Genomic DNA, 26,521 nt, shown 5'->3' with positions numbered 1-26,521 from the left:
CAGCGTGGAGACCAAGGCAAAAGGAGGCCACTAGATCCTAGAGCCATGGAGCTTCCCAGTTACTGCAAGCAGTTTTTGCAGCAGCTGTACACACTCTGCAAGGAGCAGCACTTCTGCGATTGCACCATCTTCATTGGGACTGTTCATTTTAGAGCGCACAAGATTGTTTTGGCTGCTGCCAGACTGCTTTTTAAATCCTTGTTGGATAGCACAGGTACCATCTCCATTGATGCTTCTGTGGTGATACCTGAGGGGTTTGGGCTGTTGCTGGAGATGATGTACACTGGCAAATTCCTGATGGGGAAACACGACTTCACCAAAGTCATCTCTGTGTCAGACTGTCTGCAGATGTTTGATGTGGCTGTTAGTTGCAAAAACCTCCTTAGAGACCTCCTCAGCTGCTCCAGTCAGGATCAGATAGTGAGAGAGGACTCCAGTGAGACAGCAGAGTCATCTGGAAACAGCACCGAAGCTGATAATCTGCCCCAGTCTGAAAAAAATCCTGCAGAAGAAAAAACAGATACCTTCGTGATTGTTTCTCTCTTAGTGCTTTACCAGAGCTGTAGTGAGCAAAACTTTTCTATCCATGCATGTGATTGCATCTGATGTACAGTGGGATCTGTGTTAGTGCAGAACATGGGGTGGTAACACAATCTTTGTAACAGTAAGTGCACAGGGTTGCCTGCTAATACCACCTTATCTTTTAAACTTGTGTTCAGCATGGGAGGAAAACAGAGGCTGCAATGGATTTAAAATAAATGTTCCATTTATAACTAGTGTTAAATAAACTGTTGGTTTTTCCTCCAGGCTGCGTGATATCTTTAGAAGGGATTTGTGAGTCACAGTTTTCATATTGCAGCCAATGTGCTGGTTACAAACTGATGCTTTTCAATCACATCATGCTTTTTGTGAATCCCTTCAATTAGCAAATAACTCATCTTGTTTCTCTCACACAGCAGCAGAGAGCAAAAGCTGTAAACTGGATTTCTTTCTCTGATATGAAAGTGTTTTCTCTGAGGCCCATTCTAATGCCCAGGCTGTGCTGAGAAGACTGGAAGAGTGCAGAGAAATTGATGCCTCTCAAAGGGAGGTAGGTGTGTTTATTGGAAAAATAATACAAGTCTTTTCTTCTCCACCCTGCTGAGGGCTAGAATAGTTTGGGCCCTGTTTAGGAAATCTTTTCATGGGGAAACTGGGGCTCTGGTGCTTTGTTGTTTGAAGGGCAAATCGTGCTCACCTGAACAACACCCTTGAGAAGCATCTGTAAGAGCAAGCTGCTCCTGCGTGTAGGTAAGGAGGTAAGTAAGTAGGTAAGGTGTCCTGCCCTGAAGACATCTTCAGTGCCTGGTAGGACAGCTCTGGCACTCCTTCTGTTTATGGCATTTGCTTTGGGAACTGTATCAACAGGGCAATGACTGACACATGAGATCCTCAAACAGACTTTCTGAGCCCATGGTGGTGGCTTGCTGTGGAGCATCTGCTCTGCTCTGCTTTGCAGGCTGTTCACCAGGAGTGTCACAGGTGGGGACGGATGTGTGGCATGTTGGCCTGCTGTCCCATGACGCTTCTGCTGGTGGCGTGCCACTTTAAAAGCAATCATTGCAGGTGAATGATGCTCAGGTGGGTGTTGGAAGATAGTTGAATCTAGTGCTTGGTTAACACTGGAGGATATTGTGGGCTCTGAACAACAGATGCCAGCCATCAGAGTAGCTCAAAGCCACCGAAGAAGCAGCAGGTTACGTCTGCAGTGGCACTACTGAAGTTCCTGTATTTGTGTAGTGGCCATGCAGGGGCTGATTGAGGGGCACTGCTTGAGCACAGTGTCTGGGGAAGAGCTGCAGCTGTGAAGCATTTGCTGAGCTCACCTGGGCTGCTTCTGATGGAGCTGTTTTCAGGCCAGGCTGCCTGGCTGCATGAATTGCCCTCTATAGTTTTTCTGTATGTAACGCAATAAGAGCATGGCAGTTTTGTTGCCAACATTTTGGAGACTCTGTGGTTAGCCTGACTTTTGATGTTGAGAACTCGTGTTCCCCAGATTAGAGGGCAGAGACCTGTAGATTTTACAAGCTCACTGGGAGAGAAGCTGTCTGGGTTTCAGTTACCAGGGCCCAGCAGTACCAGCATGTCTGTGTGACATGGGATTTTTTGGCCAAGACAGCTTTCTGCTTTTGAAAACCAAAGTCAACATCTTTACTAGAAAAAAAAAAAAAAAAAGTATGACAGCAGGTAGGAGAATTCCTTTGAGGAATACTGATTTATTTTCTGATGAGCCTTTGAATGTTCACGGGAGGAAAGTCTGTGTTCTCTTAGTGGCTGACCCCTTTGATGGTGTTCAATTTAAAAATGCTGGAGCTTCAGGAGGGAGATGTAGGTCCTAATTCATGGTTGCAGCTGCAAGCCTGGTCAGGCTGACGAGCACCTTTGAGTGCATTGCTCTCTGCATGCCTGCAGAAAGATTACCTTTCTGTGTGTTTGTTCATCTTCCAGATTAGAAAATGATGTCAGGTTTAAGGTTTTACCCACTGATAATTGAAGCTTGACTGGAGCAGCGCTGCAGAGAAGGTGCTGTACTCACAGGACATGGACACGCACTGCCAGGGGGCATCCTGTGCCAGTGTGTCCCCCTCACCTGCTAACACCCCTTGCTGCAGGTAGGCAAGTACACTGCCTTACTTCTGTAATGGCCTAGGAGCCCCATTTTCTGTTGCTTTGCAGTAACTATCATGTTTTGAGTTTCTTCAGGCTTGGCAGATGAGGTTGGTGGGCCCTTTTATGCCATATGCCCTGCCTGTTTTGCTCCCAAATGAGCTGTAGGGCCCAAATGGGGGAAGCTGCAGAGCTCAGAGACAGTCTGGGTATCTGGCTGCAGAATGGCACCTGGACAATTTTTCTGTAGCTGTAAATAAATGCTGAATAAATGAGAAATGGATTTTCTTTAAGCCTTGCAGAAAAATCACTTCTCGGCTGCAACAAGCATGAAAAGTGTCAGCCCCAAAGGCAGTGGGGAGGGGGGATGCAGCTCAGTGTAAGTAAGGGCTTAGGCGAAAACTCTCAGCTCAGCCTATGCCGTTGCTCTCTGAGCTCCTGCTGGGATAAGCAGGATCTGTCGGCACTAGCACCAGGCTGGGCTCTGTTTTCAGCAGAGGGTGTTGCTTTTACCCCTAAGGGCCCTGTGTTTTCTTCGAGGCCACCACACAGTGGTATATTTGATGCTTAAAGTGTAAGTTCAGCTCAGAAGAGCCGATCTTGGGATGTGTAATTAGGGCTGAAATTGTGTCAGTGGTAGGAAGTTATTGTTTTTTTTTTCCTCTCTTGTTGTTGTTGTTTCCTTTTCATATTATTTTACCAGTTACTTGCTTGAAGTCTCTTGGGTGCCTCAGGATAAGTAAAATCAATCTGGAAACCAGTGAGATGGCTGTAGATGTAACCACGCAGTGCGAGGAGCTGCCTTTTCTTCATGCTGAGCAGTCTGGTAGGGAGAGCTTGCCGTGCTGCTGAGGAGAGTTCCCATCCCTCGTGCACATCCTCCTGCTCACGAGTCCTTTCTGGGTGTATTGTCCCTATATGCAAGCAGTATTGTTTTTTTTGACGCACAGCACTGGGGCTCGGGAGTGTTGGTGGGGTTTTACCAGCTGCTTTTAGAGCCAAGGCTGCTCTGGCTTTAAGCTCCTTAGGTTTCAGTGAGAGTTTGCTTTAGACATCTCCCTGTTTCTGTTCCTTTGCTCGTGTTTGCCCCATGTTTTATGGGGTTGTGCTGTGCTTCCTTTCAGCATTGCTGCCTTATTTCCAGGTACATCCAGCAGAAGTTTAAGTTGCAGGATTTTTTGCCTTGTTTTTGTCAGAACTTTTACTTTTCTCTAAGGTTGTTGCTACCTTCTGCTCCCTGGGCTGAAAAATGCAGATGTACCCTTATAAGTTGGTTTTCTATTTAAGATGATGTGTTTTTGGGGTGTTGTTTTTGTTTTGAAGTCTCTCTGTGTAACTCACATAAACTATTCCTATCTAATTTGGTTCTGGCCTGGATGAAACCTGCTTGGAAATGAGAACAAGACTGAAATTGCAGTAATTTGGGGAAGCGTAGAAGAGCTTTGCTGGTGTCAACTCTTATCTTCCTGTGCTCTCTTAGAGAAACTCAATTCAAATTATTGCACAGCTCATTTGTTCCCTCTTCTACTGGTTTCAGATGAAGTGGGGGAGCGTTGATTCTCTAGTGCAGAATAAATGTCACTGTGCTTGTGGATCATTTCCACTGCATATGGGCCTGTCCAATTATCGCTGTCCTTCATTTGCAGCTGCAGGAATTTCTGGATGCGGCGGAAAAAGGTTTGCTGTTACCTTCTGCATCCTGATTAGCTTGCAGGTTTGCCTGTTTTCCTGGTGGCAAAGCTGCAGAAACTTTTTCATTGCTCTGCTCTTCTTGCATGGAAGTTTTGGCTGAGCTTTAATTCTCGTTGTGCACAGCAAGCAGGAGCCAGCAGCCTCCATGGCACTGTCCTGATGCTGGAGTCTCCCTCGTAGGTCACTTACAAATGCAGGTTTTGGGGGGAGGAACCACAAAAAAAAAAAACATTTCAGCAAGCTGAACTAGCAGTGGGAACATAGTTTTCCCCTGATTACTGTATGCTAATGTTATACATACATATAATGTATTATACCAGTGGTAACTGGTTGACTTCATGGCTCGGTTGTAGTCAAGGAGCTTTTCTGTGGGCCAGAACTGGCTGCCTGCAGCTGGAGACTTTGCAGCTGGCAGTGGATTGTGCAGCTTTCCTCAGGGAAGGAAGCTAGGGCTGAGTTATTGATGCAGAATTTACCGTGCTCAGGGGTGAGTCTTGGAGCTGAGTGTGTCTGGGATTATGAGGGAAGGGAAAGCAAGGTTTGAGTGCCACCCTAAGCCTCCTGGCTTTCCAGCCCGTCTCTTGAAGGTCTCTCCCACCACTTTTAGGTGCTTGCATTAGTGCTGAAGCTGCTGCTTAAGGGAGATTACTCAGCAGTAGTAAAGTGGCTTTTTGCAGAGATCTCTAGCACCTGAGGCATGTCTCACAGTGGGAGCAGAAGCACGGATGAGATGTGAAAATCCACCTACAGGAAAAAGGTGAGGCTGTGGATTAGCGGCCAGCTGGATTTGTGCTTGCACCGCCTGCTGCTCTGCCTCTCTCCCCACATCCCTGTGTGAAATCTGCAGGCTCATTTATGGGTCATTGCACGTGGGATTTTCACTACTTTCCCACCTGGTTTACTCCAGGGAATTTTAGAAGAAGCAAAAGAATTTGAAGCGTGAAGGAGAAATGGGGAAGAGCAAGAGATCCTGCAGCGGGATGAGGGGATGTAGCAGTGTAGGAACTGAAGGTATTAGGAAAGAAATCCCCCAAATGTGGAAGTTGATATGGAGATTGGAGACATATCTTCTGTGGTGTTTCTTACCCTGGGGCTGCTGTGGAACCGGGGAGGTTTAAGATGAACTGGGGGGGACGTTCTCATGGTGTGTGATCGTTGAGGTACTGGTAGGGCTGTGAGCAGCTGGGGCATTGCAGGCACCACGACTGACACCCGCAGTCAGGGCTGAATTTCTCAGTGGACTTTGATGCCATTTGGTGGTACAACTCAAGCTGAAGTCAGTTCTTAGTGACTTGGTTTCCTTGCCCCCAGGGAAATCGCCCTAGCCTGTCTCTTGCCCCTGTCTGGAAGCTGACTGCATGCTGCTTTGTGCCGATTTGGCCATGAAGGGTTTTGCAAGTGTGCCATGCAGTGAAAGCCTGAGAGATGAGGCTACAACACGTGGACACCTTACCACTGAATGGAAGTTGGGATTCCAGCTTCATATCGCAATTTCTCCAGTTCTTCCAGGTTCTGTGGGAGCTGTTTTTGCTTCAAAGTAAGTCTAAAATGCACCACGCACTCCTTCAAAACAATGCTAAAAGGCTGTTGCTCCCACTGAGCAACGTGTCTGAGGAAAGGTCTTCCAGAAACAGCCTATAAATAGCAGAGCCTTTCAGTTTCTGAAAACTCATTTCCATTAACGAAAACCATGCACCGAGGAAGGGATGTTAAGTGGATCTCTAGGCAGTAATGCTGTGCTGATTTTAATTAAAAATAAATAAATAAATAAATAAATTACAACAATGCAAGTTACTTTTCATACATATTAAAAACATGCATATGGCAAGGTGCTGAGCACCTTTGGGAAGGTGAGCTTGGAGATATTTTGCAGGATCAGTCTCATCTGGTAGGGGCCAGACATGCAAACCTTGAGAACAAACACGATCTGGTTATCAAGTCTTATTAAAAATTGATGCTTGGATTAAAAAAAATACCTTTCAGCTTGTTCTTCAGCACATCTGCTGCATCTCTCTCTTTTTTTTTTTTTTATTTCATTTATAACAGAGCCCTTCGTGTCTACGTCTCTCTGTTTGGCAGGAAAAATGCCGTTAGTGGGTAAGAACTGGGACTCCTGCAGCTCCCCCTCTGTGGACGCTCCTTGCAATAGGTCATTGCACTGTCACGCTGCCCTAAAATATGAGCATTTACACCTGCTAGGAAAAGCAAGTCCAGCATCCCCCTGGTGTGGCCTCAAGCAGTTACATTCAGTCTTTTTATCACAGAAATAAAAATGACAATGACAGCAGAAAATGGCCGTTATCTCAGGAGCTGGGCTAAGCTCTCCACTTCAAAGGTGCTTTTATAGCATCCCTGGAGTCTCTAATAAAGGATGCCTGCTCTGAAAGGCTGGCATCTCTTGTGGAGAGCTGGGGAGCGTGTGTCTTTAGGGGCAATATTTACAGCGTTAAAGGGCTCCAGGGAAATGGGAGCAAGAGTTCCAGCTTATTTCTTTTCCTTTTATTTCCATAACTGCACAGGCTTGTTTGCCTCTGGTTGCTCTTTTGGGTCACTGGAGTGGATTTTGGAGCTCTGAGCTTGATAACCAGGTGTGCTGAGAGCCCACAACAGACAGCACTTGTGTGCCTTATCTCCAAAGCGTGTGCCCAAAGCCAGGAGATGTGACTCCATTGTGATTTGGGGATGGGAATTCCTAAAAGTCCCACCTAAAATGTTCTCTGCTCTCTATGCAAGTGCTCTCCTTGTTCTGCACTGATACCTTGTATTCCCTCCTCTAGTCTCGGGCTTCTTAAATAAGTGTTTACAGTCTTATAAGGTCAGTAAGCTATTAGGAGTTTGCTGTTAGGAGAGCCCTGGTCTGAAGAGGTGTGTTTGGGGCTGGAACGGGGCCACTCACCAACTCCCATCGGCAGGACTCACTGCAAGGAGAAGAGCTGGCAGGCAGGGCTTGTTGCCCTCCTTGCTGGGGCTGGTGGCCACAGCCCAGACATCTCCTGGGGCTGAATTCAGTGCAGGCAGGGCCTCAGCAAGCTCAACCTCTGTTGATGTGCATGTGTATACGGGTTTCTATGTTTTATTTTTTTTTCCTCCCCTCAAGAAAACCCCCAGAATTCTGCTTTTTGCTTGTATCAGGCAGTTGGCTGTGCTGTTAAACCTTCCCTGAGCTCTGCCTGTTCTCTTGTAGGCTCTGGTTGCCTGTCTGGAAGAAGCAGGGGAACAGTCGGTGCTCACAAAGCTGCTGGGCAAAGGGAAGGATGCGCAGCCCCTGGATGCACAGACCCTTGTGTCCTCACCGAAGCTGTTTCAAGATGTGAATCCCATGCTGAGAGCAGCCTTGCTGGAGAGGGAACAGGACGGTGGAGAAGCTCTGCAGCAAACAGGTAGAGAACTGGGCATGGTCCTGGCAAAGTGAGTGGGTAACGTACAGACAAAGCACCTTCAGCAACCTGGTCACGTCCCCCTGGCAGGCTGCAGTGCTCCAGCATTTGTTCAATCCTTGTATCCTTACTCAGATATAGGAAGCTTATTGTGTGCTGGCCACGATCCTGGCGTGTTTCTGTTCCACAGCAGCAGGTTGCGGGCAGCGCAGGGCTCTCCCCATTGCTGCCTGGAGGGTTGGATCGATGGCTGCACAGCCAACGTGGGCCAGAGCACAGCTGAGCCTCAGGACTGAAAGCTCCTTTCTTAGCGGAGTCTGACACAAAGTAGTGGCCTTGCAAACCTGGTGTTAACCTCCAGCTTGCTTTATGGCTTTGTGCTCTGTTAGATAAATGAGACGTTTTCCTTTCACAGAGTTTAAAGAGAATCATAAAGTGGTTTTTCTCTGCTGCTTGTGCTTGGGATGAGCTTTGCTATTCACTTAGATCTTTCACAAAGTCTCACTCGCTTCAGGAGCCTGTCAGTTCCTTCAGACTGACTTGTTTCTTCTCTTGTGCTTCTGAATCCCTTTCCCCCCAGAGAGCACGAAAGAGGGAGAGATGCTGACTGCTCGTTTGCTGGGATGCAGGGAGGAGCTGATCCAGAGCGTGACACAGCTGAGCCCCATCATAGAGTTCCTGGAGGCAGCAGAAGAGGGATTCCTGACCGCCTTGGAGAAGTGGGTAACAAATCTGTGAGAAGGAAAGCTTTGTGGGCGAGGGGTGTACGTGTGTGTCTGCAAGGCACTGTCTTTCCACGTGGTTTGCCAAGCGAGGGGCTAGCCTCACAGGGTGATTTCCCTTTGCACAGCATGGACTGCCTGTGAGCTGTGGGAATAATGAGAGCTGAACTGGGAAGGGTGCCTCAGGGTGAACTGGCCAGTGTGCAGATTGTCCCTAAAAGCTGCGACTGGGGCAGAAGAGGCACCCTTTAAATACCTTTTTGTGAGCCTCTAGAAGACTCTGCAGTGCAATTTGTTTTCAGCAGAACCATTACAACCCTGTGCTGCCTGCATGTCATCACGTCCTTGTGTACTCAGTTACCTTTCAGCTGGCTCTCCCAGCATCTGTTTTCTTTAACTCTGGGCACACAGTTGCCTGCAAGTGTAGCACGCCCATTGACTGATTTTTATTTATTTATTTGCTTATTGTTTGATGTCTTGAATGCAGCAGTTGATGTGGAGGATTGTTGCTTTCCTGTAAGCAGTTGCATTATGTATGTTGATTTGAAGAAGCCATGAAGAGGAGAAAAAAAAAAAAGTAGTGTAAAACCTGCTTTCTTTTTTTTTGCTTTGAGGCGAACTGGCTGTACCCTGCCAGTGCTGCTGAAACTTGCAGGTGTCCTGGCGTGCTGCGTTCAGCACATAGCTTGCAGACCTCCTGTCCTAGTTTGTCACATCGGTTAGTTCCCCTGACATAGGATTATAGGGATTGGAAAGCACTGTTGTGCTCAGTGACATGAATGATGTCTGCTTTCTGTCTGAGTGAGCCTGACCGGAGCCACGACATGCTGCTTGAAAACCCTTGCTCATCTTGTAAATGCCTCGGTTTCTGTCTTGCTCCCTTGCATGCAATCCCTGACAAGGTTTCCAGCACGGGGCAGCCTTGGATATAGCTACAGCTGATTGCAGGAGGGCCAGAGAAAGTGCTACCAGCAGAGCATCCACCTTGTCCTCGTGGGCTGGGGGGTGAGTAGCAGCTGATGAATTTTCTCCTCTGAAAGCAACACGTCTGAACCTGGGAGGGGATGTGAGAAGAGGGAGAGAGGTGTGAGTGCAGCAAAGGGCTTGGAAGCTGCCAGGGTTGTTGTGGCTGTCAGCAGAGGTCTGCAAGGGTGCTGAGCTACCAGCCATAAAAACTGCATCAAAAGTGGGGACTTCAGAATTTTTCTCACACCCCTGTTCACATCGGAATCCAGCCTTTGCTTTTAAAAGCTGCACCTTTTCCCTGCACTCTTTTTTTTTTTTTTTGTGTGTGTGCGGCCTTCATAAATTCAGGTAGTTAAAACACAGCCATTTTTTATCTCCCTTCCCATGTGGGGGGGAAAAAAAAACAACAAAAAACATTCTGCTGTCATAGTTCTGACCCTTGGGCATAGGATCCGGTATTTAATTGCGTGATCATACGCTCTGGTATTCACAGGACTTCTGCCTTGGTGAAGGGGTAGTGTTATTCAGTATTTCTTTTATCCTCTTCAGTTGCTGCCTGCTCCCAGACTGTTTGCTGCAGAGCCTCCAAACCCTGCTCTGAATACAAAATCCTCTTCTTCTTTATGGGTTCCCTTTTTGCCCTTGTTTTAGCTGCATTGGGAGGTGAGGCACAGGGAAGTAAGGTGCAAATTGCCAAGTGTAGACTGAACTGAGGAACAGGGGTCCTAGGGGTTCTTTTGTCTTTTATTTATTTATTTATTTATTTATTAAGGTCTGCTTTATTTGTTTGTGCTGTGTTTTTGTTGTTGTTGTTGTTTTTTTTTCCCTAGCCAAGTGGAAATGTGCATAATTATTTCAAAGTTAACTTGATTACAGCGGTGGAACTGTGGCATATGTGCGCTTGAGATCTCTGGTGTCTTAGGTGTGGCACTGGGAAAACTTACATGGAATTCAGCTGCCACCTCTGAAGGTTTCGTCTTACCTGATTCTTGCAGAATCACACAAGAGCTCTGGGCTGGCAGAGATACGATCTAGTTCTCCAAGGTTTCATAAATATGAGGCTTTTATTTTTCTTGCAGTTACTGCCTCATTAGTGACACATTTATTCATCAAGAGAAACATGAGTCTTACGTGTAATAGCCTTTTTTTCTAGACAACTAGGATCGTTCTCTGCCTAGTCCAAGCTGTGCATGGAGCAAGTCTGTTTTTTTTTTTTTTTGCTCAAAAAACACTACATGGAGAAGTGAAGCCCCTTTGCAACTCTCAGGTTTTGTAGAGAACTTCTTATCTAGCAATTCCATTTCTGAGTGCTTAACTTTGTGTCTTTTTTAGTGTTTGAGAGGAGGTAGAGTGGAGGATCTGGGGTATGGCTTGGGTGCAAAATCTTAAGAAAAGAAAAACAAATTTGGATGAAATGGAAGGGAGGGATAGTCCCTTGTGCATGGTGTCCCTTGGCTTAGGTTGTCACATAGTTCAAAGTCACCAGTCCATGGTGCAGCCCTGAACTTGGAGCAGTAGAGTGGCTGTAAAAAAAACACCCCCCACCTTTTCCTTCTGTCCAGACCTCTTCTAGAAGGCACTGGGCATTTTACCAGCTGGTAGCCATCTGGTCTATGTGTTGACATCTCACGTCATTGAAGTGTTGGCGTTCCCCCTTCACATCTGGTTGTGGTAGGGCAGGGCTCTCAGGTGACTGCAGACCTTGCTGCCACGGTTTCCAGCCTGCCTCACCCCACCTTCCTTTTCCTGCTCTGCACACCTGGCTCCTGCTTACTTTTTGCAACATCCCTCCATCACTCTACTCCTCTCCAGCTCCCCTGCGTGAGCTCCTCCTGCTCTTCCCTCTTGGCCTTTTATGTTGTTCCTGTTTACCTTCCCTTTAGCTCCACTGCCTACACAACTTGGTGCCCAAATCAAACTTCCTTGGAGCTGGGACAGGTGTTAAAGACCACACAGGTAAGAATATCTGCACAGGATATTCACTGCCTGGGGTATGCACTGACCTTGGGGGCTGCAGGGCTGGTTCTCACTCTTGGCTCTCCCAGCTGTTTTTGTGCAGTATTTTTTTTTTTTTTTTTTAACCAACTGAAACTGGCCCTTATCTAACATGGGTTACAAAGGCCACCCCTGCAGCCCCCGCTACCAAAACCCTACCACATAACCCCAATACAGGCTGGTCGAAGTGCAGTGCAGATACCTGCCAGGGAGCAGCAACAGGTTCCAGGATGTGCTCTCCAAAAGGATGCTATTCTTGTACCCCTCCTGTGTTCTCTTAAAAGATGACTTCAGACTGAGAGACCAAAAGTCAGCTTAGTGTGAATTAGACGGAAGGATATGCCAACAAGTTCGCTAACAGAGTTCTGGCTATAAAAGGACAGATTTTTCGAAATGAGAGAAACTAATTAATGAGTTCAGCTGCTCATAAGAGCTCAGGAGGAGCTGTTGGGTTCTTTTCTTTCATGTTAAAGGTATGAGAACTGTCTGAAGTTTGCATCCCCAACAAGAGAGGAGAATTTGTATGAGAGGTTGCAGACCTGAGTGAATGTATAACTTGAAGAGGAATATTAGGCCAAGTAAAGAACCTGCCAGGAATGGCTCGAACAGCAGACAGACAAAGAAATTTACTTTAGAGGTCTGAAAATGTATGTAATTAGAGAGGCTTGCAGCATGTCAGACTGTTGGGAATCACAGTGTATACTGAGATAAGTAACAAACGTTTGATCAAGAAAAGAAAAAGGATAATGAGAGGAGATGACCCACAAACTCATGGCTGAGCCAAAGGACAAATCCAGGAGAGCTTTGGTGAAGAGATACAAGAATAGGAATTTCCTGAAGTGAAACCACAACTCAGAGAGCAAAGGGGGGGATTCTGGCTTATCATCCAGCAGAGTGGGGGAGCTCACACACACAGGTATGAGAGCAATGGCAAGGTTTATGGATGCATTTTTCAAGTTGGGAGTAGTCTCTACAAAGGGGCTAAAACTAGGATGTGTGTAGGAGTGGGAAGCAGTGATCAGGCAACCAGAGCTATGGCTGCACAGGAATATGCACTGGAAAAGGCTGGAAGGCATATGTAATTGAAGCACTGCATGTAAGTCAAGAAATGGGATAAAATGAAGCAAAGGTGTTCAAGTAAATTGTTTCTGCCTGACCTGGAATCTTTATTTGATGAGATAAAAATGGAGTTTTCTGCCTCAATCTAGACTTGAGCAAAGCATTTGAATTTCATGTGGGGAAATTGTTAAACTAAAGGAAATGGTGATCCTAAAAAGAGGATGTAGCTGATTGGGAAATAACTACAGGTTGTGCTGAAGGCAGGACTGACGTGTTGAAGCAAGGTTACCAGTGGCTTTCTTGGTACTCAATTAATTGTATCACTAATGTTGTTGATACAAATATCAAACCACGCTAGGAGGACTTGCTGATGAGCAAAACTGGGAACTTTTGCCTACACAGAGGAGGATCTGCAAGTGGGAGAAGAATTATCTGTGTGGGGATGTAAGTAGTGAGAATTGAAGGATGCAGTCGTATAAAGCTCAGTAACAAGAGGTAAGAGTAGTGCCTTGTCTGAAATACTGTGTGCAGTTCTAGTCGTGTTCAAAAAGGATGAATTTGTACTGAAGTAGAGGCAGTTCTGCAGTTGTTAAGATCAGGGGAGTGGAGAAGCTATTCTACAAGAGAAGCTGCTTTATTTAGACAAGTATACTGAAGACTGAGAAGGAATATGATCATGCTCTTATAAAGAAATTGGAGAGGAGGAATAGAGTAAATACAGAGTTTAGAAGAGCTTTTTAAGCTAAAAGATAGCGTTGGCACATGAACTAGTGGGTATACACTGGCCATGAATAAATTTAAGCTGAAAATTAGAAGAATCAACAGGGGAATGAGACTGTAGAAGAGCTTTCCAACCAGAGGAAAGTGAGCAAAATGGATAACTAGTTTTAGGATAGATCTTAATAATTTTATTTATGGGATTGTATAACGTAGTGTTTATGACAGCAGTGAGATGGACTGGTAACCTACCAAGTTCCTTCCAGTTCTACATTATAAATGCTTAGGAACACAGAGAGTAGGTCAACATGTATTTGGGAGATGGCTTTTCCTTGAAGGAACCTTGAGCACAAATTTAGTAGGACCCCTGTGCAGGAGTCAGTTTGTGTGTGTACACACTTCGGTGATCTCCTCTCATTCCCCACGAATCTGTACTGGCTGAGCTGGGGAGGTGTTACAGTGGCATACCAGAGCTTTTCCAAGCTACGCTGATTATGTCTCACACATAAGATGTCTCATGTGGCCTCATCATAGGAATAATCATTCAATTAATAGAGTGTTTATTTAATGAGTCATCTTTTTTCATCTCATCTTCAAGTGACAAACAGAAAAAATGGGGGAAATAAGGGAAAAGAGACTGCCAATTTAAAAAGTACTTGCTAAGAATATTAAATGAAAAATGGTTTTGAACTCTGTCCTTGAAATATTTTTGTTTGTTTGTTAACAACTTGCAAGAGCAAGAGTTGGTGTAAGAAACTGCCCAAATAGTTTCCAAGGTTTCAAATGATAAAGTCATCTGGGTCCCATACTTAGTGTCCCCAATAGACATCTCTGCAATGGACAGCTAGTCCCCTTCTTATTTCTGGTGTTTTTTTTGTTGTTTTTGTTGCCTGCCTATGGTGGTACTGGGACGTGGAGTCCTCAGCTTTCAGTTGGTGGCACAGCCTTCCGAGTTGGGCTGGATTTAGGCACAAGTCTGAGCAATTCAGATAGAGCGGCAAATTTCCCTGGCTCTGAAGTGACTTGAAAATTAAAAGCTAAATCAATATGCAGTGAAATGTAAATGATTGTTTAATAGAAAGCAAAACTGCACTCATAATGCTGATAACTTCTTCTGTAGCAAACATTCCCGACAGGCAGTTTGCTTTGTCATTTGTTAAGCATGATTGCCTTCTTGAAACACCAGACTCCCAACATGGTTAATTATCTGGTGGTAATACCCATTCCGAGGAGGAGCATTGCTTAATTACATAGAGTTGAATCTCCTCAAATTGCAGCTTGAACAAACAGAAGCACAAATATTTCTTATCATGAAAATGAAGAGGGAGGGAACGATTTGAGCTGCTCGTGGTAGCCCTTGCCTGTCCTGTAATGTAGTGCTAAGAGACAGGCGTGGTGGAGGATATGCTCTGGTTATGGAGCTCACCTTGGTATGATGGTGGGATGCTGGGAATGCATTTGTGACAACTCAGGTCTGTGTAATAAAATCAGAAACATTTTGATAGGATAAGGGGAAAAATATTTGTATTTATAAACCACTCCCTGATCCATATGGGGTGTATACAAGTCATACCTAAACCTTACAGCGCTAAAGTGCTCGATGAGTTTCCCTCAGCTTCACCAAGATGTCTCCAGTAAGTCTTTTTCCAAGGAGTTTTTCATACTGGCTCAAAATCATCCCTTGATTATTCCACAGTCTCCACTGCTTCCTTCGCCACCTTGGAGAGTTTTCTCTTTCTACCTGATACTGTGTGTCTCCTAGGTCCCAAGGACTGTGTTTTCTTTCCACCAAGCTGTGTGTTTTTCACTGCTTTCCTCCCAAGTAGTGCCTTGTGAGTAATTGATCTTTCTGTTTGAAACTGAACCAAAATGATTAGAAAATGTAAGCATGCAAACAAAAAATATGCACAGATGTCTTGGATGAACTATAGTTTTTTATTTTGGATTCTCCTATGAAAATATCACTATGCATCTTCTCCAAGTTTGTAACTAGCAGTGGGAAAAAAAAAATCAGGTTCATCTACTTGGCAATTTCCAGTTTTATTTATAAACTAGTCTGGGGACAAGTACAATCATTTTTGGGGACAAGTACAATTATTTTTGGTACAGAGTGTATTTTCCCCAAATCTTTTCATTGCCCTGAGTAAGGATTGTTGTTCTTTTTTTCTTTCTTGAATTATTCTGCTGTATTCTCATACTGTGGTATCTATAAAAGGTTGTGGTTTTACTCTAAAGTCATTGTTTCTCAGATTCATCAGGTCAAGCCTCAGCAGATTCAGCTTGGAATTAGATGTGAGAGGAAGGAATGAGGTTGAATTTGCATTTTTTTTTAGTGTAAGGGAGAGAAGAAGGTGTTACTGCCACTGTACAGTCACAAGTCTGGTTTGTGTTCCCTTAACATTTGCACCAATGATGACTCAGCCCACTCAGTTCTTGATTCTGTTGGTATGGGCGTTAGGCCTTTAGGTTCTCCTTGGGTTTTGTATTTGTAAATAACTTTATTTTTTCATTTTCCTCTTCAGTGGCCACCAATGAAAGCACAGCCACTGAGATCATCCTGCAGCACAGCAAGTGGATCTTGGAGACCATTAGGCAGAGAGCAGACCTGGAGGGCTTGGCTCCAGGGGAAGCAGGACTCACAGAAGCAGTAAAAGAGGTATGAGGGGATGATGCAGTGTGTACCCCAGCTGCCTTTGAAGCCAGCACAATTTGGTGCTCAGAATCTGGACAAGCCCTAGCATGCACTGAAATCAGGGGATGTTACTTAGGTCAGGCAAGGCATTCAGAGTTGGAGGCATCCCTCTGCTGAAGTGAGAGCATGCTGCGTGTTTTATGTAATTCTGCAGGAGGTTCTAGGTGAAATAAATTGCCAGTGAGCTTTTCAGTTGGTAAAAATGCGGATATGCAGATACAGAAAATTCGGGTCTGTTCTGGATGGGTGTTGAAATCTTAGAAGATTTGGATTTGGAAGTGAGAGAAAAGCCCAGGGAAAGTTGCGTATGAAAGACAGATTTACAAGTTGGGTAAACTTGTAAACTCTATTTCCATGGAGAAGTAGTTTTCAGTAAGCTAATACCGAATCAGAAAGTCTGAGAATGAATATTTTGGAACTTGGTTTAGTCCTGAAATTCTTTCAGCTCATGCACATGTATCAGTGGAAGGGTAAAGACTTGTTTGGAAAGAATTTTTTTGCTGGTTTCTCAGAGCAGGTTCCCAGCAGAAAAGATGAAACAGAAAAAGTGAACATGCCCTCACTCCCAGACCATCCCATCCCTTGAGAGCCCAAAATTTCTGCCATGTGATGTTTTCTTCTTCTTACTTCTGTAGCTGCTGAGTATTTCTGCTGAGAAGGAAAGTTCTGAGGCCTCCCTGAAAGCAGCTCTGAGTACAGCACAGGAGAAGTTTGTCCAGGCCGCCGAGTTCTGTCAGCTACAGTGCAATGTCCGTGAGTCTTTCCCAGACCTGCAGCACCTTGGAGTGCAAATTTCTCCTGCTGCTAAAGTACATCAGACAAATGTGTCTGCTTCTGAGAGCTGTGGAGACTAACTGACCCCATACTGGTATTCCTTAGGTGTGCTTGCAATTCTCCATGCTAGCCTTTGCTCTGGAGACATTTAAGCAACTCATTTACATTGCTTGTAGCTATGTTAGGCTATTTCTCAGAATTTTTATCCATACCTGTGAGGTTTCTTTGATTCTCCTTGTAGCATACCGTTGGATCTATATGAATTTGGACTTCCATTATAATCTGTTGACTCTATATGTGTGGGTACTTCACAGGCCGATTGTGAAAAGCTCACATCTGAGTGCACTTATCTTGTGAAAGGATGACAGTGATGGTGCAGTTTGTAGCCCCAGACTATTTTCTGAGTTAATTGTCTCACCATGCCTTAATTTGGTTTCGCTATATATACACTTTGCGAAGCAAATGATCCCCTAGGAGAGTCCCACAGCAGTAGGGAAATGTTGCATACTGTACCAGTTTGGCAAAGGTAATTTCCTGAACTCCAGAAACAAATGCATAGCAATAACCATGTGTGAGACTCTACCCTGAGCTGTGGGATGCTTTCCGGCTGAGCTGAATTGTGCCTCTGCATCCATTGCATCCGTTATTTGAAGGAAGAATGCTTAAGAGGATTTGGTGCTTTAATGGAAAAGATAAGAGAACTAGAAAAGTAACTGCAGGTTTGCATTCTCTTGAATGCAAACGAGACTTGCTTATTCTGTTTTTCTCACATGTTTTTATGCCATCATATTTCCCAGTTTGTCCAGGTATGGATTTTTTCAGCTGCATAGTCTGATGGATGTGCATGGTGTGATTTTTATCCAAGCACAGACACGCTCAGTTCAGTCCATCCCTATTTACTTGTGGTGTTAGAGCTGCATAGCTAACAGTGCAGGCTGGGAACACTCACAGACTGCTCGCTAGTTAGAGTAAATGGCTTTTATTAAGGTCTTGTCTTTTTTTTAGGGGTAGGAAATTCAATTGGTTGGTTTGACAATTTAAGTCAGAGCCATGATTGGTCTTTATGGATGAACATAAGCCTCCTGGCTTTGACACTTGCCTTTTTTTTTTTGTTTGTCAGTAACAAGCAAAGGAAATGCTCCATCTCTGCCAGGAAGGGATAGAGAGAGAGGTGCCATTCATTAGCTTGTCTCATTCTTGAGCAATAGGGAAAGGCGGTAGGGGATTGAAGAGTGGTAGGTGGGATTAGGTGGCTCAGAGCAGTGAAAGAAGAAATCTGAAGAAGAAATCACCCCTGAGAGGTGTCCTATACTGTAGATCCATTATTTGTGCTCAGTTCGGATTTAGGTTCCCTCTTATAATGTCTTATAATGTTCCCCCTTATAACGTAAAGAGCTGCTGCCAATCCAGGTGGCTTTTTTGCCTGGTCGTGGCTCTGATGAAGGCATCCAGAGTAAAGCTGGTTCCTTCTTATTTGCCATTCCTTCTCTGTTCCCCATTGAAGCTCTGGTCACCTGCTTCACTTCTCTTGACCCTGTCTAACCATGAGATCATAGAATTACAGAATGGCTTGGGTTGGAAGGAACCTTAAAGATCACCCGGTTCCAACCCCCTTGCCACGGGCAGGGATGCCACCCACTAGATCAGGTTGCCCAGGACCTTCTCCAACCTTGTCTTGAACAACTCCAGGGATGGGGCATCCACAGCCTCTCTGGGTAACCTGTGCAGTGCCTCACACCCTCTGAGTGAAGATTTTGCTCCTAACATTCTAGAGTGTGTAAGCCAACAAAAATTGCGTGTGTCTTTGAATGTCCATACCACCTTAGCTCTTTGATACCTTGCAGAGGGAGTCAGCTGAATCGCTCTGACAGATGCCTGCTTCTCTGGCCCTGATATCAAAGAGAGCAGACTGCTGTTACTAAGTGTCTTTGCAGGGCTTCAAGCCAAGGTTGAGACAAAATCAGGCAAGAAGCAGCATGAAAAACAAGAGCCCTGGAAAAATGGTATTTATTTGGTAAAAACATTTTTATATGAATCAATCAGAGAAGAATTGCCAGTTACCAATCTTTCTTTGGCATTCTATGGATCTTTACAATGAACTTCCTTATCTTAGTTTTTCTACTGGTCTCCTTAACTCTGCTATCACAGCTTACCAGCCCTGAATGTTGCAGATTGTAGTTATGGATCAACAACCATGTGGCTCATAGCATGAAATGTGAATGACAACTGAGAGCCTCATGTTTGAGAGATGTGAGCTTGCACTAAAAACGGAGGAAATCTCACATTTCTGAAGAACATATGTGCCCCATGGAGACACATGCAGTTTGCATTTCCATTTGAAAGCTATGGTTTTTTTACATCTCTATCACAGAGAGAAAGAAAATATCTCTCTGATACCTAATGTAGGTGAGCTGAACCACTTGACAAGCACCAGGACTTCCTGTGGAGGAAGCTTCATCCTTTGATGCCACACTCAGCATCATCAAAGTAATGGCTTGGCTTCTCTGATGGAGGTACAATATGAAGTCTGTTGTTTTTTCCTCAGGTCCCTTCTGTAGCTGGGTTGCTTTTACTATTGGCAGCTGGTGCTTAAAAGGACAAGGTTTGTCTGTGCCAGCCAACTCCACAATCTCTTCACTAGCTAGCTGCTTTCCAGGTCTCTGTAGAGTCATGTCTTGGGAGATCTGGTTTGTCAAAATATGCGTAATTTTCAGATCTCAGAGATGTGTCAAGATCTCCAGACAGGGTTTTTGTCTGCATAATGCTGCGTTAAAAAAAGGCAGTTGGCATTTAACTTAGGCCTGAGTCAGCCATTGCAATTGTTAGATTGGAGGGTCTGCAAGTAAAATTCCGTTCTCTCCTGTATAAGTTTTGTCCATGGCTCCATGTATGTCAGCAAACATTTGATCTTCATGTGCTTCCTGACATGGGATAGATGCAAAAATGTAGGCAGGGTTTTCTTCCAGCTTAAGCTAAGAAGTAGGAGAGACTGGTCATACATCAAGGGGGTCTCTGCTTCTGGAGTCACGTACTCCGGTATCCACCAGGATGACAAACTCAGCAGATCACTTATGAAAGAGAAAGAGAACTCACTGTGAAATATGCCATAATTAATAGCAGGATTTTTCTTCCAGTGCTGGATGTCTTTGCCACCAGAGAACACAAAGAGGAACAAAGTGCCCAAGTCCCAGAGGAGTGCACAGTCAGCAGTTCCTGTCTCAGGCATTTCTGGTATACACAGACCCTCAGGATCTGTGGGCTCCCCGGAGGATCAGCAAGGGGCATGACCAAGGCAGTTTTGGTTCAGGAAATCTACATTCCTCTGAAGTCACTCGTCGTGAGGTGCTTCTGTCAGCTTTACCGTGCTGACATCCCTTGTAATCCTGAACAGTGCATCACAGGCATAAGAGCAGGAGGGCCTGGGGCTGGCTTGTAGCCCACTGCACTCTGTGGCACAACTTTTATTTACTTCAGCCGGACACAAGTTATGCTCCTGCTGCCGTAGCACTTCTACACATCCAGCTCTGGTTTCCTTAAAGCTCGTATCTTCACGTACATTCATCTCTTTTCAACGTTCAACGTTTCTGGGAGGTTTAAAGATTCTTGTTTGCTTAGATCAGAGAAACTGACAGTGGGTCACAGGAATGTGGGAAGAGACCTTAGAGGTGAAGGGTGCGTAGTGCTGTTTTGACAGAGGGGGGCAAACTGGAAAACAATCTTACGGTCTGTTTTTCTCCCTTGATATAGTCAGGGGTTGGTGGGTCACCGCTTGACATCTTCAGATTTCTGAGTCAGTGTGCATTGGAATTATGTCAACTAGCTTCTAGCTGCTTGGAAATTCGGGGCGGTATCACCATGCAGGGAGAAAACTTGTCTGAGCTCTTCCCGTAGTGAGGAAGGCAGAAACGAAGCTTTTCAAATACAGGATGAATTTCCTGTGCATTGGCAAAAGAAGTCTGCAGTGGTTTCCATGGCCACACAATGCATGGTTCTCATTATAACAAAGAAGCCAAATATATCTGTTTGTATTTTGATTTCTTCCATGTGTGTATTCCCTGTGGGTCTTTTCTGTAGACCGAGATCCTAGGTGAGTTTTCCAGCTTTTGCTTTTTGAGATGATGGTGTTACAGGGACTCAGAAAAGCATTAGAGTTTGTAAGAAGTGAATGTAATGAGTCACTTAAAATACCTCAGGGCCCTAACCAGAAGACTCAAAAAGGTTGTAGCAAGATTGTGTTCTCCTTCAAAGAGTTTGTGTTTGGGAAGTGTTCCTGAGGTTTCTTGTAATTAATAGCTGGATATCCACTCTCAATGGCAGAATTAGTGAGACAGCATCATCCCTGAGGCTCAGATGTTCAAACATTTAAGCATGGCCATAACTTCACACGTTTGAGCAAGAGGCAGACTCTTAGAAGCAACAATTGCTCCAGTCCTCACCAAGTGAGGAGCAAGCTCTTTGGAAAATCTGGATGTTTCTCTTGTCACCTAACCCAGCCCCTGGTACGTGTGGGTGGAAAAGTTAAAGGACTGCTTCTTCATGCCTTGTATCATGCATTGCCACAACTGCTTTTGTGCAGAGCCATGTGCCGCCATTGTGGTGTCTCAGTGTGTCCACTGATTCATGCCCATTCCTGCTGTGCAGGAGTTCCCCCTGTCCTGAATTCCCCCTGCATGGGAGAATTCAGGAGATGAGGAACCAGGGGGCTGGTGTTCAGTCCTGCTGGTCACCACTGAAACAGGAGTTGTTTTGTACACAGGGCTCTTGATGGAAGGAAATAGAGAGGAACCTGGGATCAGGAAGTGGAAGGTGAACAGTGAGTCCCAAGCTGAAGCTCTGGACAAAGAAGAGGACGGGGCAGGAACCGAAGGAACCACGAGGGAAAGTTTCTTCCAAGAAGAGTTTTATCTGCAAAGCTTGTGATAAGAGCTTCCACTTCTACTGCTGCCTAAAGGTGCACGTGAAATGTTGTTGGGTGGCCAGAGGAAAGCAAATCCTGTGTAAGGAGTGCACTGAAGTCAAATCTACAAAGAAGGAGCTGGAGAAACATCAGCTGGAGGTCCATGGAGCGGTGGGGATGGCCAAGAAGAAGAAGAGGTATCTCCCTGTGGCATGTGGCATCTATGGCTGAGAGTTTGCTCATGCCTCAGGTAGGGTTGGTGATAGCAGGGTGGGAAAAATGGGGTTTGTCCTAGGGCCCTGTGCACATGCTGTGAAGAAGGCTGGACAATATAATGAAGTGATAGTCTGAAATTTCTTCCCCTCTGCAGCTCTGAGAGTGCCATGTGAGGGAAATGCAGCTCAGCTTGTTTCTCCTGCCCCACTGAGCACAACTACTTTCTGATTAGTTCTTCCCTAATTGGTTTTCCACTTGGCTCATCAAGGAAAAGTGGGGCTACTGGCAAATTTAAAAGCCTCCAAAAATAACTGAGCTGTTCCAGTTCTGTGGCTGGCACAGCAGGACCAGTAAGAGGCGTTGTGTCTCTTTGCCCTCCTCGTGGCCAGCTCGTGGTGCCCAGGTGGGCTGGGATGAAGCTGTGGGAGGCACCTGGCTGTCAGAAGCTGTCCCTGGGTTCCTGTGCTGGGCACTGGTGCTGCCATGATGTCCCCAGGGATGCAGTACCACAAACTGATGGAGCATTTTGACAAAAAACCCTTCTCCTGCGAGGAGTGTGGAGCCAAATTTGCGTCCAATTCCACCCTGAAGAACCACCTGTGGCCACCTTGGGATGCTCAGCACTGTAGTGCCCCTCCAGCTCACCCTGGGAGGTGAAGAGTTCCCCGCAGAGCCCACAGGGCTGCTCGAATTGCTCAGCAGTGACATGGTGCTGCAGGGCTCCTGGGACACAGAAAGAGGCTGAGCAGTACGAGTAGCGAACCTGGGGGCTCTGAGCTTGGGGTGCAAGGGTCAGGGTCAGCCCAAGGGCACAGGGAGCTGCAAATGGCCAGGATGTGCAGGGCTGAAACCCAGCAGGGACTCGCTGCATCATGTGAGTCCCTTCTCCCTGATACCCCACTCGTTTACAGGTTCCCTTGGTGGATTCACAGTGGCCCGTGGTGTGTTGGAAGCCACTCCAACATTTCCTTTGGAATAATCCTGCCTACAGCATCAAACCACAGAGGCCTGAGCCACCACAGCCCAGATTGTGCAGGTAAGGACTGCTCTGTGCTGCAGCCTCCTGGATTCATCCCTCCACCCCTTCCAACCCTCTTGTTCTTCCCCAAATCCACTTTTCCTGTCACTACTTTTTCTCCCTGACTCCACCTTCTTAGAAGGAACCAGTACACAAACCCCTAAACCCAGAGTGCTTTAGTGTTTGAGTGCTCTGTGCTGAAGGCAAGGAGCTTGATGCAGCTGCTGCAGCCCTTGCAGTCTGTGTGGGGAAGGGCAAAGACTCCAACCCAGCTGAATGCCAGCCATCAGTGTCCCTTCCTTTACCTCCATGCTTCTTCACAGGCTGCAACTCACATTCATAAACTGGTTTTTGGGAGCCGAGGGAGAGGGACTGACAGTGTGCAGAGGTGCCTGGTTACTCAGAGGCTGCTAAAAGCCAGGTGACACACCCCATGAGATGATAGCTGTTTTCTTGGAGGCCAAATGCTAGGCCTGAACCCAGACTCTTTCTCTGAAGACCTCAGCCATCAGTGGAGAATAGGTCCTTGGATGAGGGAGCCTAGTGTGTAAGATCCCCTGGGCTGGCACTCCTCTAGTGTGTAATCATCGTGTGTTTATTGTCTATGACTGCTTGTGGAGCTAAATTATAGCAATTTTGTGGAGAGAAATATTTAAATTGTTCTTCTGTTTTCTCTTTTGCATCATTAGTGTGTGTAGCTTAGAGTTTGCCATTAGTCTCACGCCTATTGTAATTGCAGTCCTCTGGTGTGAAGCTAAATGTTATTGCCGGAACAGGGCCAGGAAAGAAGGAAAGATGTGTGCAGCAAAGCGACTGCAAAGAAAGTGATGCTGTAAATGTCTCACTCCACTTCATCTTCTACACAGGTGATTCAGACGTCACAGGAAGGAGCAGCAGAACACATCATCTCTTTTGGAAGCCCAGGTTGCTGTCTCCCATGTCTTTGTGACATTGCCCGAATCCCAGGTGAGGCAAGCTGGCTCGGAGCTGGTGACAGCGACTATGGAGGACTTGTTTGATGTCTGATTCATGAAGAAACCAAAGGAGAGTGAGCAGTGGGTGCCCACGTGTGGCACCTGGTATCCACTGGATTAGTTCAGGATGGTGCTCTAGCTGGGAGATTCATAGTTTCTGTGGAAAAGCAAGTCTGGATGGCATGTAGCAAGCACAGCATGGCCAAGGACAGGAGAGGTTTGTAGACCTTCACAAGGACCTGGGAAGTCTCACTGTCCCTGCAGTCAGCAGCTGCTGGTTTGGGTGAGTGGGACCAGTCATCCCTCCCAGCTCACGAGAAATAAAGAAGCAGGAAAGAAGATGGGAAATGGGTTTGCTTCATGTGTGGTCCTCCACTGCCCTGAGCAGGGTGGAAAGGAGGAGACCAGTGCAGCCTAGAATAAAGTTGAGGTAGGGTGGGCTTGTGAAACTAAAGAAAAAGCTGTCCTGAGGAATTTAGGGTGGAAGAGAAGGAGATTTTGTGGCTGAATCAGTGATATTCTCACAGATGCCAGTAAGGAAGGGCTGCTTTGTTTTGTCTGTTTCTCTCCCCTTTACTGTCTTGCTGCCACTGAGCCAGCTGGAAAAGTCCCCTAGTGCAGAGATGCTGTTTGGGCTTTTCTACTCGAGTGGAGTCGTCTTTGGGAATTGGGTTAAATGTCTCTGCAGCCATATGGGTAACACCTTGCGCAGTGCAGGTCTAATCTCATCCACACTTCGGAGGTGACTGTGCATTACAAAGAAGGGTCAGAGCATGGGCTGGGCAACCACATCCTCATTCTGAGCAGACAACAGCCCTGAGACCTTCCACCCTTTCCCTAATTCAGGGAGGAGGTGACAAAGCTGCCACATCCAAGGAAGAAGGAGCTGTGCCTGTAAGCCAGGGCCCCTTGTTTTGCTTTGTAAAACATTTACAAAGCAGGACATTGATTTGTAAAATGCATTCGGATACCTGAAGTAAAGCTTGCCTCTTTGGTGCCAGGATGATGCAACAAATCCGTTGCAGCACACTGGGCCCTTTAAGAATAAATTTCATAAAGCCTTTTTATCTGCAGTTTCCTAAAATATAATCTGATAATTAATGGTTTGCTGAATCCATTATGAAGTGCAATTAGATAGATGCAGGGTTCCTGTGGCTCAGAGGGGACTGATAGCATTTATCTTCCTTTCCCTAACGCCAAAAGGTTGAACTCTGCCATTGCAATATTTACATACTGAGCGGTGATCCCTGCCACATCTTGCACCCTGAGACCCCGCAGGGAGCAATGTCTGGTTTCTCACGCAGCCCAGAGCCCCAGGGGTGCAGGAGGTGAACAGATTGGAGTTTTCCAGCAGCATCTTCTGCTGGCTGCTCGCAGCCACCAGGCAGAGCTGGACAAGCAGGAGCTTTTGTGCCAGCAAGGCAGTTTGTTGGTCCTGTTACAGCTTGAAGAGTAGGAGTGAACAGCAAGGAGCACCCCTGCCATGGGGACTGCACCATGGCTTGGTGGAGCTAACTTTGCATCTTTTTTTTTTTTTCAGGTTTTTGGGAGCCAGCAACCATATGACCCTGCTGAAATGTTGCGAAGTGCTGCAGCCTTTCTCTCCCTCGGCTGTGTGCATGGTTTGTCCCCAGGGCTTTGCAGTGACAGTGAAATGGAGGAAGCAAGGTAACATGCCACTGACACCAGGAGTGACCAGGAGATGGTGCTCGAGGTCTTGAGTAGTGCCAGTGGCCAGGTGAGTCTGCTCCTCTGAGCCTCTGAGGGCCAGCCCCAGCCCCTGGGCTGGCAGGCAGGGAGAGACCTTGAGCTGGTGCCAGGCTGCAGAGCTCAGCACCAAGCCCCGGCCATCACCGCTTAAAGGAGAGCCTGAACCTGGGCTGTGCCCACCTGTGGAGAGAGCAAAATGCAGGTGCTGCTGAGGTGAAGCCATGAAAAAGCCTGGGAAGCCCCCACTCCCTGCAGCCAGCAGCAGAGCAGAGGGGAGGCTGCTGGAGAGCATCTTGCATCCGTCCAGACACAGGGATGTAGGAAGAGCTGTGCACGGTGCTCAGGCTGAGCACAGACAAAGACAGCACAGACAAGCATGCCTAGAAGTGTGTGTGGAAGGTATGTGATGGATTTTGCCCCACAGGTTGGAGAGGTGGGAGCTGATCCCCATTTTATGGCTCCATGGGGACTTGCAGCTACAGAAATCTTGCACAGGTGTGACAGTGTGGATGTTTAACCCACAGAACTGTAGGGTATCTTTATTCCTCCCCCAGAGGATGGAAAATAGGTGGGAGCTCACAGCAGACCCTGGCATTGCTTTGCAGATGTCCTGGCCCTCATCTTGGAGCCAACATTTGTAGGGAGCTCTTGGTGCAGTTGATCTCCTTTTGTGGCTGAAAAATGAAGGAGGAAGAGTAAAGGTTTAGCAGGGCTTAGTGGGAAGTTACCTTCTTTATAGCCCTCTTAATAAGGCACAGGGAGCTTGGCTAGGGAAGAGCATGCACATGGAGCACTTTGGTTTTGATTTGTTTGGTCCCTGTTGGCCAAGCCTTGCCATGGTGACATGTAAGGCAAGAAAAATCACACACTGGGCGCCGTTCAGACTCACGTCTCCTGTTTTAGGGCCATCTCTCCTGTCTGAGGCCCAGATTTGAGAGCTGCCTGCACCAATCCCCAGGAGCTGTGCACCCATGGGTGGCCTGGTGCTGGCTGGGGACACCAGCTGAGGTGCAGTGCAGCTCCAGTGCCCTGTGGGGTGTCCAGGGAACTGAGGTGGCACAGCACA

At 46.4% G+C, this 26,521-nt stretch overlaps 1 protein-coding gene across 1 annotated transcript; it reads left to right on the top strand.

Annotated features, from left to right (window-relative positions):
* ZBTB40 (zinc finger and BTB domain containing 40) lies at positions 1 to 26,521 on the top strand. The gene is given in 12 exon segments (XM_068658964.1): positions 1 to 598; positions 957 to 1,090; positions 7,523 to 7,718; positions 8,296 to 8,438; positions 11,287 to 11,359; positions 15,697 to 15,830; positions 16,502 to 16,664; positions 21,391 to 21,499; positions 21,501 to 21,765; positions 23,638 to 23,684; positions 23,686 to 24,028; positions 25,286 to 26,521. Coding segments are annotated over 11 exon segments (1,929 nt in total). The 5' UTR covers positions 1 to 45; the 3' UTR covers positions 23,798 to 24,028; positions 25,286 to 26,521.

This window comes from Anas acuta, chromosome 22 (genome assembly GCF_963932015.1).
Source record: "Anas acuta chromosome 22, bAnaAcu1.1, whole genome shotgun sequence".
NCBI classification, from domain to species: domain Eukaryota; kingdom Metazoa; phylum Chordata; class Aves; order Anseriformes; family Anatidae; genus Anas; species Anas acuta.
The sequence above is the reverse complement of the archived record's forward strand: the minus strand, read 5'-3'. Positions and strand labels throughout refer to the sequence as shown.